This window comes from Dicentrarchus labrax, unplaced genomic scaffold (genome assembly GCF_905237075.1).
Source record: "Dicentrarchus labrax unplaced genomic scaffold, dlabrax2021, whole genome shotgun sequence".
Lineage (NCBI taxonomy): Eukaryota > Metazoa > Chordata > Actinopteri > Moronidae > Dicentrarchus > Dicentrarchus labrax.
In genome coordinates, this window is record NW_026136709.1 from 11,772,629 (window position 1) to 11,787,945 (window position 15,317).

Below are 15,317 nucleotides of genomic sequence, written 5' to 3' on the forward strand. Positions count from 1 at the left end.
TCTGTTCAGCTTTATGGAGTGTTATAGTAAGTCTCAGCTCATTAGCTGTACAGCCCACAACTTTACTATTTTGGTTTACTCTCACTACTCTCATCAGCAATCCCTGCTTTCAGGGGAAAAGCTTTAAAAACAGCACCAAAACAGTAGAGAGAGACAAGTTAGCAACTAGATGCTGAACATAGTGGAACATTTAGCTGCTAAAGAGCCAAATATTTCCCTTAGGAGTTGACAGGGACCAAAAACAGAGATGCAAGAGAGTGAATATTGGACTCATCAGGTGGCCAGAAACAAGACTCCAAATGAACGATAATGTTTCTCCGTATATGCTATATTTGTAAATGAGCAACTGCTTGCTAACGAGTTCACCATATCAACTGGGGATTAAGGTGATGATATGTCAATGTTGTGTTCACAGCTCATTTTCGCTGTCCCCAAGGGGCAAAATAAAACTCTGTTATTATTGCAGGTTTAAATATGTCACAAGTTACAACTTTCCACCAAAGTCAAAGTGGAGTAAATGTATGCAAGTATATTTTCAATGTGGCTTGCTCAACAACCCAAGTTAGATAATGTGAAATATCTTTTGGGCATTATTATTGCTAAAATATTTAAACTACGAATGCATGGCATGGTCTCTTAGCTAACAAAATATAATAGGTGGCGTGGTTAAAGTTGCCAAGCGGAGATATATACTGTTGTACAAATTAAAACTGTCAGAAGAGCTCAGAGTACCAGCTAGACCTATAGTTATTAAGACCAGAAAAACATTAAAGTTATATGAAAGTATTATTTTTACTCTATGACCAGTCATTTGCATATTAGGGTATTAAATTAAACATATGCTAACAGCTCCTCACACAAGGAAGAAGCAGCAGACAACAAACACTTAATTATACATAAACTGGTGTGTACCGCTACATGATGTCATTTTGCTGATGCCTTCATCATCCCTACAATGCAGTAAAGCCGATTAGAGGATGAAGGTCATTAGGTCAAGAAATGTTAAAGTTATAATAGAACGGAACATATGTATCACCTACTTGCCAAGTCAGCTAAAACCATGTACTAATTATCCTCTCATTCACAGCTCTATCAGTAGCCCCGATAAAGAACACCATATGTCAGATCAATCCGTAATAAATTATAATCCCTGCCATTAGCCCGGTCTCACATGGCCTCATTAGTAGGTGTTACTAAAGTTGCAGTTTAGATTCTGAAACCTTGTCCTGTCCACTGTCAGCCCTCACAGACAAGCTAATGTGGCCAAAATAGCAGCGCTGCTCCCATGTGACTATTTGTTAAGTCCACTCATATCAGGAGTAAAGCCAGCTCTTTAAGAGGACTACAGGACCATGGAAACATGCAGCCCTCATTTCCCCAGACATGCACACATGTATGTGCTGACACACACCCACACACTAGTGTAAGCAGGCTTATGTATTCTTATGTCTAATTCGGGGAAATGTAAAAATGACCCCTGTGATTCTGAGACAGCGGCAGCAATTGAGACCCTGAATGAAAGAAATGAGGGCAACAATATTCATCGCACATCATCACAACACAGCCTGACAGACGCATACACACAGGCGAGACATGATAGGGTGGTTTAGGTATTCCTGTGTCTAATTCTGGGAAATGATTTGTGATTCTTGAGACAAGAGGAATGATTCAGAACCTGAATGAGGGACACCAGGGGCAACAATATTTACTTAGACTTCATTACAAGCACACGCACCCTCGCACAAAAGTACTCCCAGAGGTTTAACCTAAACCCAACTTTGACCTCTCCACACCCTCGGCTCTGTTACCCAAGCCCGCTTCTATCCTTCACTCTGCATGCCATTCAATAATGTCAACTACGAGCTCCTGTCAGGCTGTTTTTAAACACAAGGACAGAGACTCAATTACAGCAGAATGGCTCTCAGGAGTCATCCTCCATCCTGAGACACACACACCTGCTAATGGTTGTCAGATTTGCAGGCAAAGGGGTCAAAGGTCAAACCAATCTGCGTTCCACAACAATCAGCAGCTTCCACCGGCCTCTGTTGTTAACATCACTCGATTAGGAGGATGTACACACACTAACACACTCATACAGTTTGTGTTCAGAGACAAGAGAAGGTTCACGTCCTTTCTAAATCAAAGAATGTCATAAAAGTGGAAAAACAAAAAAAGAAATTGGGGAAAAAAGCTTCTGATTCATTCGGTGTCCTTACATTAAAATGTGCAGTATAGTCGTTAACGGCCTCTAACTTTAAAACAATAACAAAAAACCTAGTTTGATGATGTTACGAAGTAGCACGGGATCATGGGAGTTGCTGACTTCATTGTTAAACCACCACCATTACCATGAAAATCTATCAAACATGACTCACATTCACGACGAGGCAAGTTTTATTCATGTTATTTAGCCACGTTCACTTCCTTCCTCACTCCCTGATGTATCCCAATTTTCTCTGGAAGTTATAGCATCTAGAGAGAATAAAGGCGGTATGTAGCAATTGACAGTTGACCAAAAATAAACGCACTGTTACCTTTAAATACAATTACAGACTTCATGGAACATTTTTGGAAATATTTGGCATAATTTGAGCACGCAACTCAACAAATTAGGTCGGGAATGTTACTTATTATATACTTAAACACACCAAAGCGAAAGATGAACTACACTCCCAGCAAAGCAGCTTTTGTGGTGCCCTTGACTGTTAACAGACACTTCTCTATTTGCTATGACTGGCAACATTAACACTAGCATAGAAAATTAACACCAACAACCAGCCAAATACTGTTCTTCCTGCAACTAATCTCTGATCTGTGATAGTTGGCAGAAAATCCTCCTTTCTCCAAGTTTTATTTGCTGTTTGTCCGTTGAAGTCATAGATCCACCAGCCAGTGTTGGGTGGACAATAAAAGTCTTCCTGGCATGACAAATGCATTTATCAGCCTATTATAACCACATGCGTGTAAGTTGTCCGAGTTTCGTATATCTGTTTCTCTGCACCCAACTGTTCTCTGGCGAACATACAAAAGAACCCAAAATAACGCTGAGGGGTTGAGGGGGACATCAATCTGTAGCTGTGTAATCCTAAACCTTCACCTTCCTCTTAATACCCATCATCCCCCCTTTAATACCCACACATACCAGGACAGAGTAGGGCCACAACAAATGGTCCCCCGACAAAGGGCAGAGTTCGGCCAGTAGCACTTGTGCTCTCACACGCATAGACACATGTACATCAACACATACATGCAGACACAGATAGATGCAAGACATACTCAAGGAACACACACAAGTGTGAGGAGGGGAGCTAAGTGGGGGCTTTACTCTCTTAACTTGGCAAGTCGGATCAGAATAGGGTCTGTCATCCCCCTTATCTGAACCCTCCCGGGGGCTGAGAAACCACTGTGGCCCCCAGCCTGACCCGTCCAGCCACAGGGGGGGTTTAAGGCCTCAATTTAAAACGAGAGTGAGAGAAAGATGAGAGCTAAGCCAATCAATAAATACACAGAACACATGCACATTCACTCGTCCAAACAGATGAAGGGAACGCACTGAGGGGCAGGAGGGTGGATTTACACTGCGGACAGAGTAGTGGTCGGTGTACGTGTTACAATTACAAAAATAAAAAGCCTCCTAAATCATGATATGAAAGTAGAGTGCAAACGTGACGATTAAAATGGGGGCGGAGGTGCAAACGGCAATACCCACAAATACACAAGAAACCCCGCTATAAATGCCAGCTGGCCTTTCTGGCTCGCTGCAGTCGGAAACTACCAAGAACTACTTGGCTTACGGTTAATTTAACTTTAGGGCTCCATACAAATTCAATAAAACGGCTTCATTTTGTTTAAACTGGTGCCTGAACCAGAGTGTCAAAGTGTGGCGGCCCATATACTGAGAACACAGTTTATGGTTTTATAGAAGCTGGCTTTACTTTGGTATAGTCAATACAGTCAAGTCTATCACTATAATATAAAAATATTTCTAAATGCAGTTTTAAACAGCAGATTGTAACTGAATGATCTTATCTAAAAAAAAGTCAAGTTTGACCAACTGGATGAGGAATATTTGCAATGGTCAACTTGAGGCTTTGATTGTAAGATTTACAACAGAAGATCTCACAAATAAATATACAAATATAGATTTCCCAGAGCATTATATTATCCTCAACAACATTTTTTACAGCATCTTATTTACAGCAGGACTCCCTCGTTGTGTTGATGCCAAGCTCTCCTCAACACAACCTGCAATATAAATAGATGTGTGTCTAGGATCTTGGATACAAAGTAAACAAAACACTAAGATTGTGCAAAAGGGAATCTCCTGCTACCTCAGCGTGTTAAAGTCTATGCTGTGTACTCAGCACACTGTCGGTTCAGATCTGACTGATGACCTTTTGCATCCACGTCTCTCCAATTTGTCATATTACTCTCCACTGTATGCAATGTTCTAATGCAGGAAAGTCCTGATTAAATACAATCCAAATTTGTTTCACAGCCCCTTCAGCATACTGGGTAGGCCCCTTATTTGCCTTTAAGTTTTAGCATAGAGTTTAAGATTCTGCCTTTAATTTTTTAAATCAGACACATAGCTTCAATTTTTCCTTTTAAACTCTTGACACTGGGTTTTTGATTTGTTTTGTCTATGTCTTATGTCTTCACTTCTGGAACAGCCGTTGAGAGGACGCGAGTGACAAATATATATATATATATATATATATATTTTCATCCTGCGTTTACATTGTTTACATTAACAATTGTTCAACAACAGTGGATGCAAATAAGAAATGTTTGTTCAATTACCTCCTTGACTTTTCTTCTGACAACAATCTGCTTAGTTGTGGAGCCTACAGTTCTGTGGCACAGAATACTTTTGGTCACTTGTGTGGTGTAAGCAGTGCAGTCAGTGAGAAAATAGCAAGAGATAAATATTTTGAACCCAAATTGTTATCTTTTAGCTACTTAACATTTGGATTGTGCTACAAGAGCTGTTTATTTCGTGTTATTTTTGTTGAAGTTTTCGAAAGATCACTTAAACAAGTCATGTTTGGTATGTCCTCAGTCCTCAAGGATTTTTGATTAACACATACTATAAAAATTTAAATTTTTTAACATAGGTGATTTATTTAAGGCTCCTAAACTAATAGGAGTACAAACCTGAATTGACTATATTTAAATATTCTGTTTTTACATGCCTGCACACAACTTGCAAAGTGGAGCAGCGTCACCATTTCAGACAATAGAAATGTAGCCGACTTCTTGGCTGAGAGTAGTGACACTTCCCGGATAAAATAAAGCCAGAACAAGGTAAAATGTAATTAACCCATCCACCTCTGGCTGTTGACAAAGATACAAGCAGTGAGTCTGCAGGGAGAGAAACTCCCACCTGTCCCAGCGAATCAAATGTGCACCTTTTACAATGTAGCTCTGTCAGCTGAACAACGAGCGTGACTGGAGGCACAAACGGACTGACGAAATCTCACACACACACACACACACACACGCACACACACAGAGTTACTGCCCTGCCCTCTATTAGGGAACACAATGAGTGTGTAAGGGGATCTTAATGAAGGACTCCCCTGAGGCAAAGCTCGACGCCTCTGCTGAGGATGTGTACTGTTAGAGCTCATTAAATGAACATGAGTACTACCACTGACATGGTGGGAGAGTGTGTGTGTGTGGTGTTCAGTTACAATACCAGATTTAGCTGTTTGTGTCATGCAGTACACATGCACCAATTTATTGAGTGTGCACGCTCATGTTGTTCCATTTGTGTGTGTTGAAGGGACACAATCAGTCTTTACGTGGTGAGTGTGAGCTTCGTGTGTGCGCCTGTGGCATTTTGTTACCGGAAAATACTTACATAGAGCTATTGATATCACACATAATACAACAAGTCTCTTATTCTGACAAAAATAACTTGAAGGAATAATCGTATTTAGAACAGGGAAGGGCACAGGGTGAGGGAGAAAGAGATAATTCTGTGGAGAGAAAGGATGACAAAGTGATGTGAGACAAGAGAAAACCAAAAAAGAAATAGAAGATTGGGAAAAAGTCATAAAGAAAATAGAATAGTGGAAGGAGGTGCACACTGTGGAAAATGATGTAGCAGTGCCCTCTTGTGGCTTACAATGGAAGTTTTTTTAAATCTGATTGTATTCTCCTGTTGGTACTCAACTAAAAGATTGTAGGACATCCTCATTTAATCAGTCTGGGTGCTCGATCTGCCTACCACTTCAGTTTAAATATAAGTTTCTTTTAGTTCAGTTCATTTGGGGCATTACACTTACAAAACATTTAAAGACTACAGATGTGTTTATGTACAATGTGTGTGTTTGACTCACCTCTCTACCCTTGTGTGTGACCAGGGCAGCCAGTGGCTTTGCGTAGAAGCGGCTGTAACTGAATCCCAGGCAGCCGTACATACTGTTAGCAGTCAGCTTCAGAGCCTTCTGACGAATGTCATACTGATGGACACACAGACTCAAATTAGGCCAAACAAATGTAACTCCTTAATTATGAAGACATGATAGGTTAGAAGTTGTCTCAGTGGTAAATACAAATGGTTGACAATAGAAGGAGCGTAATTATAGGCACATCTCAGGTAGGGGAGGCTAATGAGATGTTCTTCACCATGGGTGGGTCAGATGGTTAACCACACCTGTTATTATAGTCTATCAGCCTTGTGGTAGCCTTTTTAATCCATTTAAACCTGAGATCTGACTGGGATCAAAATATTTGTCTATTCAAATACATTTATGGTTTGTCTGTATTCTGTGTTATTTATTTCATCCGAAAAGTTACAAAAGTATGCTCATCCAAACATGATAAATACAATGTGCTGGACCGAAGTATATGTGAGTATGCAGTCTACTTTTTTATTATTCATTTCACTGAAATGAAAATGGTTGACCATTTTGTCAAACAGCACTAATGTGCCTACTAAACAGCTATTTGCATGTCTTCGCTGAGAGCAGAAGATTATATAATGCACTAAAAGATGTCCAACTGCCGTCAATCTGTACGCTCAGCATGATCCAAACAGTCATCTTTCCACTAATATATGGTTAAATAAATATGCTTCAGCAAAACATTGACTGTTTGGAACATAATAAGCATACAGATGGACAGAGAAGAAGTCGATTATGCTGCAGGAGTGGTCTAAGGAGTTTCTGTGGACATCATGATGCTTTTTTTCCACCATAAGAAACCGGTCGGTTTAAACAGACTACAATCACAGCAGCGAACAAAAACTTTTTATAGCCTTCTTTAAAGCCTCCACAGGGTATGTGTTGAATACCCAAAAGATTTTGTGTGGAGTATCACTTGATACAACATGTACAGTACAGCATGTGAGTGAGTACCGTGAGTTTCAGTGTGAACTGTAAGTGTGTGCGTGTGTGCGTGTGCGTGTGCGTACCTACCTGCAGGTAGAGGTCTGGGTTGATGTCTTGCTGTTTCATCAGCTGTTTGACCTGTTTACGTCGCTCGACCAGCTTCCTGATTTCTTTGGGCAGGATTCCCATATCCAGGTTTGAATCTGGAATCTCAGGAATCTCCTCCGCCTCATCCTCCTGTAACCACAGAAACAAGACTTGGAAGTGAGCTGGAACTTTTCTCTGGGAAGAAGAAAGTCAGGCTGGGGACCAGGATGTTGAGGCTGTTCAAACCTCTGTAACTGGCCCGTCTATAAATCATGTTTGGTCTTCATTATTCATTTATTAATGAATCAATTACACAAACACCTGCCTCTAGAGTAAACATGTGAGCGCGCACACACACCTCATTTTTCTTCTGTGTGCTGTGAGCCTCCCTCTGCACAGTGGTAAAGCAGATGTTGAACTCTTGGATGATGGAGGGATACAGGCTGTTGAAGTCAAGCAGCAGCACAAACTTGTCGTAGAAACCTATAAAGAGAGAGAGAGAGGGAGGTTATAGAAATATATACACAGACATACATATGAGATAAATACAGATTTTAAACTAAAAACATAGACTTACCAACTTTAGGATCCAGCACCAGACCTCCAGCATAGGCTGCCTTCTTCTTCCGCTTGCCTTTACCTGCATCCATATCTTCTCCCTCAACCTGGGACACAGGAACAAAGACAAATTTATGACATGACTGTACATTAATAAAGAGAAACTGTGTGTGACTGTGTGTGGCTTTACCGTGTCCAGCTGGGCCTTTCTAAAGGAGGGTTTGTCAGGGACTATGTAGTTTTTGTCGTGGAAGGCATGAAGCAAGAGGAACTCATTCCTCTCAGAGCGACCGCCCATCAGAGTACGAGACTGCAGAGAAGAAGCAGGAAGACATCGGGTGACTGAAGCAAATAACTTTATCAAAAGGAAAAGAGTCGTAGACCAGAGATTGCATATGACTTCTAAGTGTAAAATGTCATTTTAACCCACTGCATTGTTTTGTAGTTCCCCCTAACAAACAGGTTGATCAAAATAGGCTGGCTCAAGCCTTGATAAAGGATTTTAAGATATAAAGATTCAAGTCTTTTCTCGTCATTCACAAGAGAACAGAGTCTTGCTTTTGTCTGCAAACTGTTTGGTTTCTGACTTAAATTTTCAGTATTTGTATTTCAATGGTGCAACAAGCAAGAAGAGCTGCTGCCTTGAATTTAAAAACCACAACAATCTGCCATCCCAGGTTCTTTTGTCGTGTGTTTTTTAAAAATGCTGATATCCTGACATTTAGCAAATTGTGAAGTGACTGCATTTTTGTTATTTGCATTCTGTTTGAGCTGAGCAATAATGTGCTGTAACACCTGATGTATATTCTTCCAGCTGGGTATTTAGTAATAGCAAAGAAAAAAGTGTTCTTTTGTGTTACCATGACATTGCCAGCGATGTTTGTGATCTGCAGGGCCAGCGGCAGCACGTTGAGCTCACACATCATCTGCAGGATCAGCTTAGCGTCTGTCCATGTCAACTCCAACAGGTAAAGCAGGTGAGGAGAGTCACTGACACACAAACACAGATAGGACATTTTAGGATACACACACTTTTTTGAGTTCACATAATAATACTAATTACAATACATCAAAAGAACAGTCAGTGTTAAGTAATACTTTTGTGTTAGTGAGAGGCACACATCTCTTTTTCTGATTTGGTTGAACTGAACCTTTAAGGAAAAACAAACCTGTAGAGATTCTTAATGTTTTCCTGAGGGACGGTGGCTCTCTCCATCTTCAGCACCTGCACAGCCAATTCAGTCAGATGGTAACTTTTACAACGAATTAGCTCCTTGGCTGAGATCTCCACATCGCACACCAGGCGGCCACAGGTTGCGCTCTTCTCTGCAAAGGCACCACGACCCTGGCAAGGACAACAGTGTTTAGTGATGTACACAGTAATATCATATAGACACCAGAAAAACAAATGTATACTGCAAAGGATCTTTATTCTTCTTACTCCTAGTTTGGGCATGTTGGCCCTCCTGAGGCGTCCCATCTTAGACCAGTGCGGAACCTTGCACACATTGATCCTCTGCAGAATCACTTCCAGGTCAAAGCCAAAGATGTCGTGACCCTATAGAAAAAAAATAAGGATAAGCATTCAATATTTTTACCCATGATGGAACACTGCACCTTAATCTTGACTTACTGTACATCTTATATTTTAATTTCTAGGATGCTTATCTGTAATTGATTCAGGAAATTGCTTAAAAATCTCTCTATCCCAACATCTTCTACTCACCACCAGCACATCAGGGTCAATTTTGTGCATCTTGGCCAGGAAGAAGCCAAGCAGGGTACGCTCTGTAGAAGCAATCTCCACCTTCCCATTCTAACAGAGAAAGGGCATCACATCATCAATGAGTCACAAATATTGCAGAAAAGTCTTGTGCTACTAAAATATACTCATTATACATTAATTCTAATAAACTCAACCTTTTATACAATTTATACAAAATTAAACTTTCTGCAAAGTGCTGTAGAAACTGCTTTTATTTAAGCGTCACATGCATTGGCACTTTCCATCCTGCTACATCTGTAAAATCCCTGTAAATATGTTAACCAATGATCTTTCTCAAAATATCAAGACAACGTTTTTTCTGTTTCTGTGCAAGACTAGTACCGGTAGAAATCCATATCAACTCAACAATCTCCTGGCAACTCACCTTCTTCTTCACAGCCTCTTTGAAGTCGTAGGGGAAGATACAGTCTGCTGGTTTGCTGACCACTGCAAAGACAAAATTATATTATTGTTATATTATATATAAAATTATGTCATTTAACGATTCTTTTGACTTTCATTTTAACATACATTTCCATTGTAATGCATTCATGGAATAAACAATAATATGAGTATAAGTAACTAACCACAAAAATGGGTCTGGTATGGAGGTTGAGGTGGTGCTTTATCCATATAGAACTGATAGTGGACCAGAGCAGCCAGGGACACAATCTGCAGAGGAACAATTATATCATCAGGTCCTTGCTCACTCATTATTTCAGTCTGTCTCTGCACACCATAAAATGACACGGCTACATAATGAAACTAAATCATTCTATCACTGTCCAATATATTTCCTGCAAAAAGGGACAAGGTATATTTGATTGTGTCTGCAGCTGGAAGTGTTCTGACCTCGTTGTGGTGGGTCTTGGGGTTCTGGATGGTCTTGAGGCTGATGGACATGACGGTGATGGGTGGAGGCGACAGGTCTTTGACCACAGTGACTAGGTCACTCCTCAGGGCCAGAGCCTCCACTTTACACCAGCTGACCGGCTGGCTGATCAACTCTAACAAAGACACAAGGGGTACACAAAATTTTTTTTAATTGAAAATAATTTCTATATGAACTTTTCTGATATCTCCAACAGGAGGTTGCAACATGAAATTAATTGTACTTCTAAATATCAGAATACCTCAAATGCAAATCCAGTTGTACTAAATACAGGCTGTCATATCAATTATTCAACACATTTATCATTACAAATTCTGGACAAAGGAACATCCTCATTACGTGGTGTTTTGATGTCCAGCCAGCAAGGCCCTTTGATCTTCCTGCTGAGGAGGAAGTGCTCCAGACTGGAAGTGTTGGTTCCAAAAATGTGGGAAAAGGTCGCCCCCTTAAGGTCCAAAGGCAGCGCAGGGAACTCAGCCTGTAAGAACAATATTTAAGACATAGACAAACAGGCAATGATAAATAAAAAACAGCTATAGCTATACAGCCTGAAAAACTAGAGAGGGTGTATGTGTGCACATCCACTCACAGAATATCTGACTTCCAGGTACTCGCACTGACTGGGCACATCAGGAATTTCAAAAGCATAGTTCTTCTCCACTTTCTGCGGAAAGAGAAACACAGAAAACAAGCACCACTTACAAACATGTCAAACAGGCCAATTGTCGGGAAATTACATTTATGCTTTACAGTCAGGTAACTAAGGTTAGCACTGACCTTAGACTTGAACTTCATGATCCTGAACTTCTCAGAGAGGTCATTAAACTCCTGGTAGACGTCCATCAGTCCAACAGGAGTGTCTGACACCTCTCCAGTCTTAGTGTTCACCTTCTGTTTATGGAAACACATACAATTTAAAGAATTTCTTTAAAAAAACAATGGAAGGGATGGTTTCCCTATCCTGCGTGCTCATAATACTACTGAGTTACTACAACATCTCTAAATAGGTTTTTTAACAACACATATAAAAGGGAAGAAAACTGTTTGTTTCTTAAAGCATGTCCATCTGCAAGGATAGTGGCAGTAATGTGACAGAGCAAGAAACTCACATATTCGCGAGGCAGGAAGTACATGGTCCGCTCAATGTTCTTGACAGTAACACAGCAGCTGACGTGAGACATTGCAGACTCAATCCAAACTTTTCCAAACAAGTAGACCACACCTAGGCGACAGTTATGTTCAAATATCAGGAAGTGCTCTACAAAGATGAACAGGATCTTTGGATTATGGAATAACATGATAGTACCCCCACTGTATATATATTCACTCCTGTGTGAATATGCCTTACCTGGTTGGCTGTAGGGGTCTTCGAAGGCATCCAACCAATAGAAGCGGAAAACCTGCTCCCCGTCTGCACCTTCCACCAGCGGGAGTTGGCTAGAGTCAACCTGTATCTCTGCTTGAGCCTCGCTGGCTACACCTTCCTCCTCTTGTCCCCAAGAGCTTCCGATCCTGCTTGATCTGAAAAAGGAAGGAGGATGGTGAAATTGAAGCTTGTGCTACGCCGTTTTCAAAGTCTTTACACTTTGCATGTATGCACAGCATTTCAAGATTGAGACAAAAAAAATCAAATGTTCTAATAAAGTAAAAGCTATTAAAGCAGATAAAAGACTTACAATAAGACGGGGTCCTGAGGCTCTGATTTGGGCTCCACTTTAACTGACACCTGTGCTGCTGCTGCTTTAAGCTCATCCTCATTTTTCATTGCAGGCTTCTCCTCCTCAACTCCGACCTCCATCGGCTCATCAAAGTCCACCCCATCAAATGCCAGAGCATCACTCACTGAGAAACACATTGTCATAGAAGTTAAGGTGCTAGAAGGGAGAAAAAGATCAAAAGGCTAGCAGAGCTGTATTTGCCTTTCTTACCTTCCTCTTCCACTGCCTCCACTTTTGCCTTCTTTTTCTTCTCCACAGGAAGAGCAGGTGTAGGGGCAGGGAGACGGGCTGATGAACTGGGAGTTGGGTCAGAAGGCGGCGGCCTGACAACTTTGGCCTTTGACCCCATAGCTGAGGATGACTCCTTGTAAGTGACATAAAATATCTTGTAATTACTGAATTAAAAACATAATTTCGTCACTGACATAGCTTACAGATACTTCCAATCATGTGGTTAAAATATGTTTAAAGTCTATGGCAGATAATTATGACTGGTTTAAGGATACCTTTGGCATCTGAGGTTTGATGGAAAAGGGATTCAAGGGTGATCCAAGAGACTTCTTTTTCTTCAGAGTGACCACTGGCGGAGGAGTCAGAAGAGTCGGTTTCTGAGTAGACAGATGGAGAGACAGATGTTTTAAAGGCAACCTTCACAAATCAGATTAGGTAGGGACAATGAAGAGGCTATTAAGAACAAAGAAGACTGTAAAATAACTAAAAAGGTTAAAGATTTAATTCTTATATCAACACTTGGTTCATCCTTTTTTGCAACTAAAGTGAGAAATTCAGATGCATTAGCTGACACTGGATGATATGGTACCAACCTCAGAGTGCAAGTCCTGTAAGATATCTCCTAAAAGGTCATCTTTGGACAGGTCCACGTCTTTCTGCAAGAGACAACATTATGCTTACAGTCAACTCAAAAGCAAAAGTGTAGAGCATCTCTTTTATTTCAAGTCAAGATCTTCAAAGGGCACTCCTTAGGGACAATTGTAATAGCAGCTACTAATTTTATTCTTCACAGAAAAACTATTAAAATCATGATGATGCCACACTTGTTGGGGTTTGTACCAAATAAACATGTTTTTCTGGAGAACAAGATTTTTAGGCCAGGGCTAGATCTACAGTACTTCATGATGATGCTGTTTTGTTACACATTGTATCTTTATCAAATACACACACACACACACATTTCACTTGTCCATAACATAATTTCGATAATATTTCAATTAATTGTGCAGCCCTAATAGGAGCAAACACCGAAGTAAGTCATTGATGCCAGCAGAAACATACCTCAGCAGGCCTCTTGACATTACTGTTCATGAAGAGGCTCTTAATGGTGTTGGGTTTGGCTACAACAGATTTCTTTACATTTTTCTTGGAGTCTGCTCCTTTAGCACCTTTTTTCCCTGCGAACACAAAAAAAAATCATTCTTTGTACAAAATGATTTACTATACATTGCCCCACACTCAAAATACACATACACTGTTGTGTGCTGTAATACTGTATGAATGTTTACCTTTGTTGTTCTCAACAACATCATCATCCAAATCATCGTCAAAGATTTCTCTTCCATCCTCCACATATCCCGTTCCATCTGAGAGGAGAAGAGAAAGTTTCACATCAGACCTCCACATTACACATATTCCCACAAAAGGATAAGAGTGGCCAGAATTAGCTGTCAACTATTTAATAATTGATTCATTGTTTTACATCATCGAGAAAAAAGGCCCAAATTCTCTGATTTCAGATCATCAAATGTGAATATTTTCTTTGTGTTGTGGACGAAATAAAAGATGATTTGAAGATGTCACCTTGACCTTTGGAAAACAGTGATCAACATTTTTGTCATTTTATATAATCGATAATAAAAGTAGTTAGTTTCAGCCCTACAGAGGATAAAGAAGACCGATACTCACCATCGTCAATAATCCAATCATCCTCTTGTCTTTCTCGTACCATCTTCGAGTACTGCTGCTCGTCCACTTCTTCATACACACTTGTAAACTCCTCCACCTGGAAAACATGTTGGGTTGGTTATCAATTTATCACATTATTCTCTCAATTAATTGTTCTGTAAAATGGCCATCTGAATGTCCCAGAGCCTCGGGTGCTTGATGTATGATTATCAAAACTGTGGTCAATTAATTTTCTGTCAATCAAAGCACTGAATAATTAACTAATCTTTTTGTAATCTAAAGCAGAGCACTGACTTTCTCAACGGTAGACAGTCTCATGTGTGGAAAAGTCTGATGTTTAATTCAGTAAATATTTCATTGAAACCGCTCATACTTGAGTAAAATGTGATATAATTTGAATCTATGTAGCGTCTTTGTACAACATTTTCTTTCCAGGCACAGTGGGGACAATTTGTCTTAAGAGGCTGTTTGGTAGATCCAAAGCTCAAGTCAGTACAAACTAATGGATCCTAACAAGTAAGGTGATAATTCTCTGCAATGTACTGTAACCTTAAGTAGATTAACATAAAGTCGCCACACACTGAGTTGAATGAAACACAAACAATTACACACAGGTTGCAGAACATCCACTGTTCCGCACATATATAAGCAACAACAACACGTAAGTTTCTCACCTCATATTTGATCTTCTCCCCCATCTTGGCTTTCTTGAGCTGCTCCAGTGCTGACTTCCTCCCCACCTTCTCCCTCTTCTCCCGTCTGGAGCGAGACTTTGCCAGACCACAGGCATCATCACCACCGTCGTCTGAGGAGGAGGACACATCGACATGACGACGCAGCAGCAGGTACGACCATGACAGTGTGAGTCGCAGAGGTTTATCCCAAGAGATACTCCTCTAATGCCACATTATGCAGGGGACAGTTTGAGGAGCGCAGGCGCAAAACATGGCTTCTTTTGCCCCCTGAAACACTACTTTAAGGCATTCTTATAGTTAGTTAGACAGTAATAGGATTTATCACACACAGCGCCAATAAAG

At 40.5% G+C, this 15,317-nt stretch overlaps 1 protein-coding gene across 1 annotated transcript in view; it reads right to left on the reverse strand.

Moving 5' to 3' along the window:
• pola1 (polymerase (DNA directed), alpha 1) overlaps window positions 1-15,317 on the reverse strand; it is a 57,197-nt gene that overhangs the window by 41,438 nt on the left and 442 nt on the right. The window contains exons 2-26 of the mRNA XM_051410426.1: window positions 14,955-15,085; window positions 14,281-14,377; window positions 13,881-13,958; window positions 13,654-13,769; window positions 13,185-13,247; window positions 12,867-12,968; window positions 12,571-12,724; window positions 12,319-12,484; window positions 11,991-12,163; window positions 11,752-11,864; window positions 11,420-11,533; window positions 11,232-11,306; window positions 10,982-11,120; window positions 10,603-10,757; window positions 10,338-10,422; window positions 10,136-10,197; window positions 9,712-9,801; window positions 9,427-9,543; window positions 9,155-9,330; window positions 8,846-8,975; window positions 8,176-8,295; window positions 8,005-8,092; window positions 7,786-7,910; window positions 7,428-7,577; window positions 6,348-6,470 (exon numbers count right to left, since the gene is read on the reverse strand). Of these exons, the coding sequence (XP_051266386.1) occupies window positions 6,348-6,470; window positions 7,428-7,577; window positions 7,786-7,910; window positions 8,005-8,092; window positions 8,176-8,295; window positions 8,846-8,975; window positions 9,155-9,330; window positions 9,427-9,543; window positions 9,712-9,801; window positions 10,136-10,197; window positions 10,338-10,422; window positions 10,603-10,757; window positions 10,982-11,120; window positions 11,232-11,306; window positions 11,420-11,533; window positions 11,752-11,864; window positions 11,991-12,163; window positions 12,319-12,484; window positions 12,571-12,724; window positions 12,867-12,968; window positions 13,185-13,247; window positions 13,654-13,769; window positions 13,881-13,958; window positions 14,281-14,377; window positions 14,955-15,085 (2,942 nt within the window). The remainder of the gene's footprint in view (window positions 1-6,347; window positions 6,471-7,427; window positions 7,578-7,785; window positions 7,911-8,004; window positions 8,093-8,175; window positions 8,296-8,845; window positions 8,976-9,154; window positions 9,331-9,426; window positions 9,544-9,711; window positions 9,802-10,135; window positions 10,198-10,337; window positions 10,423-10,602; window positions 10,758-10,981; window positions 11,121-11,231; window positions 11,307-11,419; window positions 11,534-11,751; window positions 11,865-11,990; window positions 12,164-12,318; window positions 12,485-12,570; window positions 12,725-12,866; window positions 12,969-13,184; window positions 13,248-13,653; window positions 13,770-13,880; window positions 13,959-14,280; window positions 14,378-14,954; window positions 15,086-15,317) is intronic.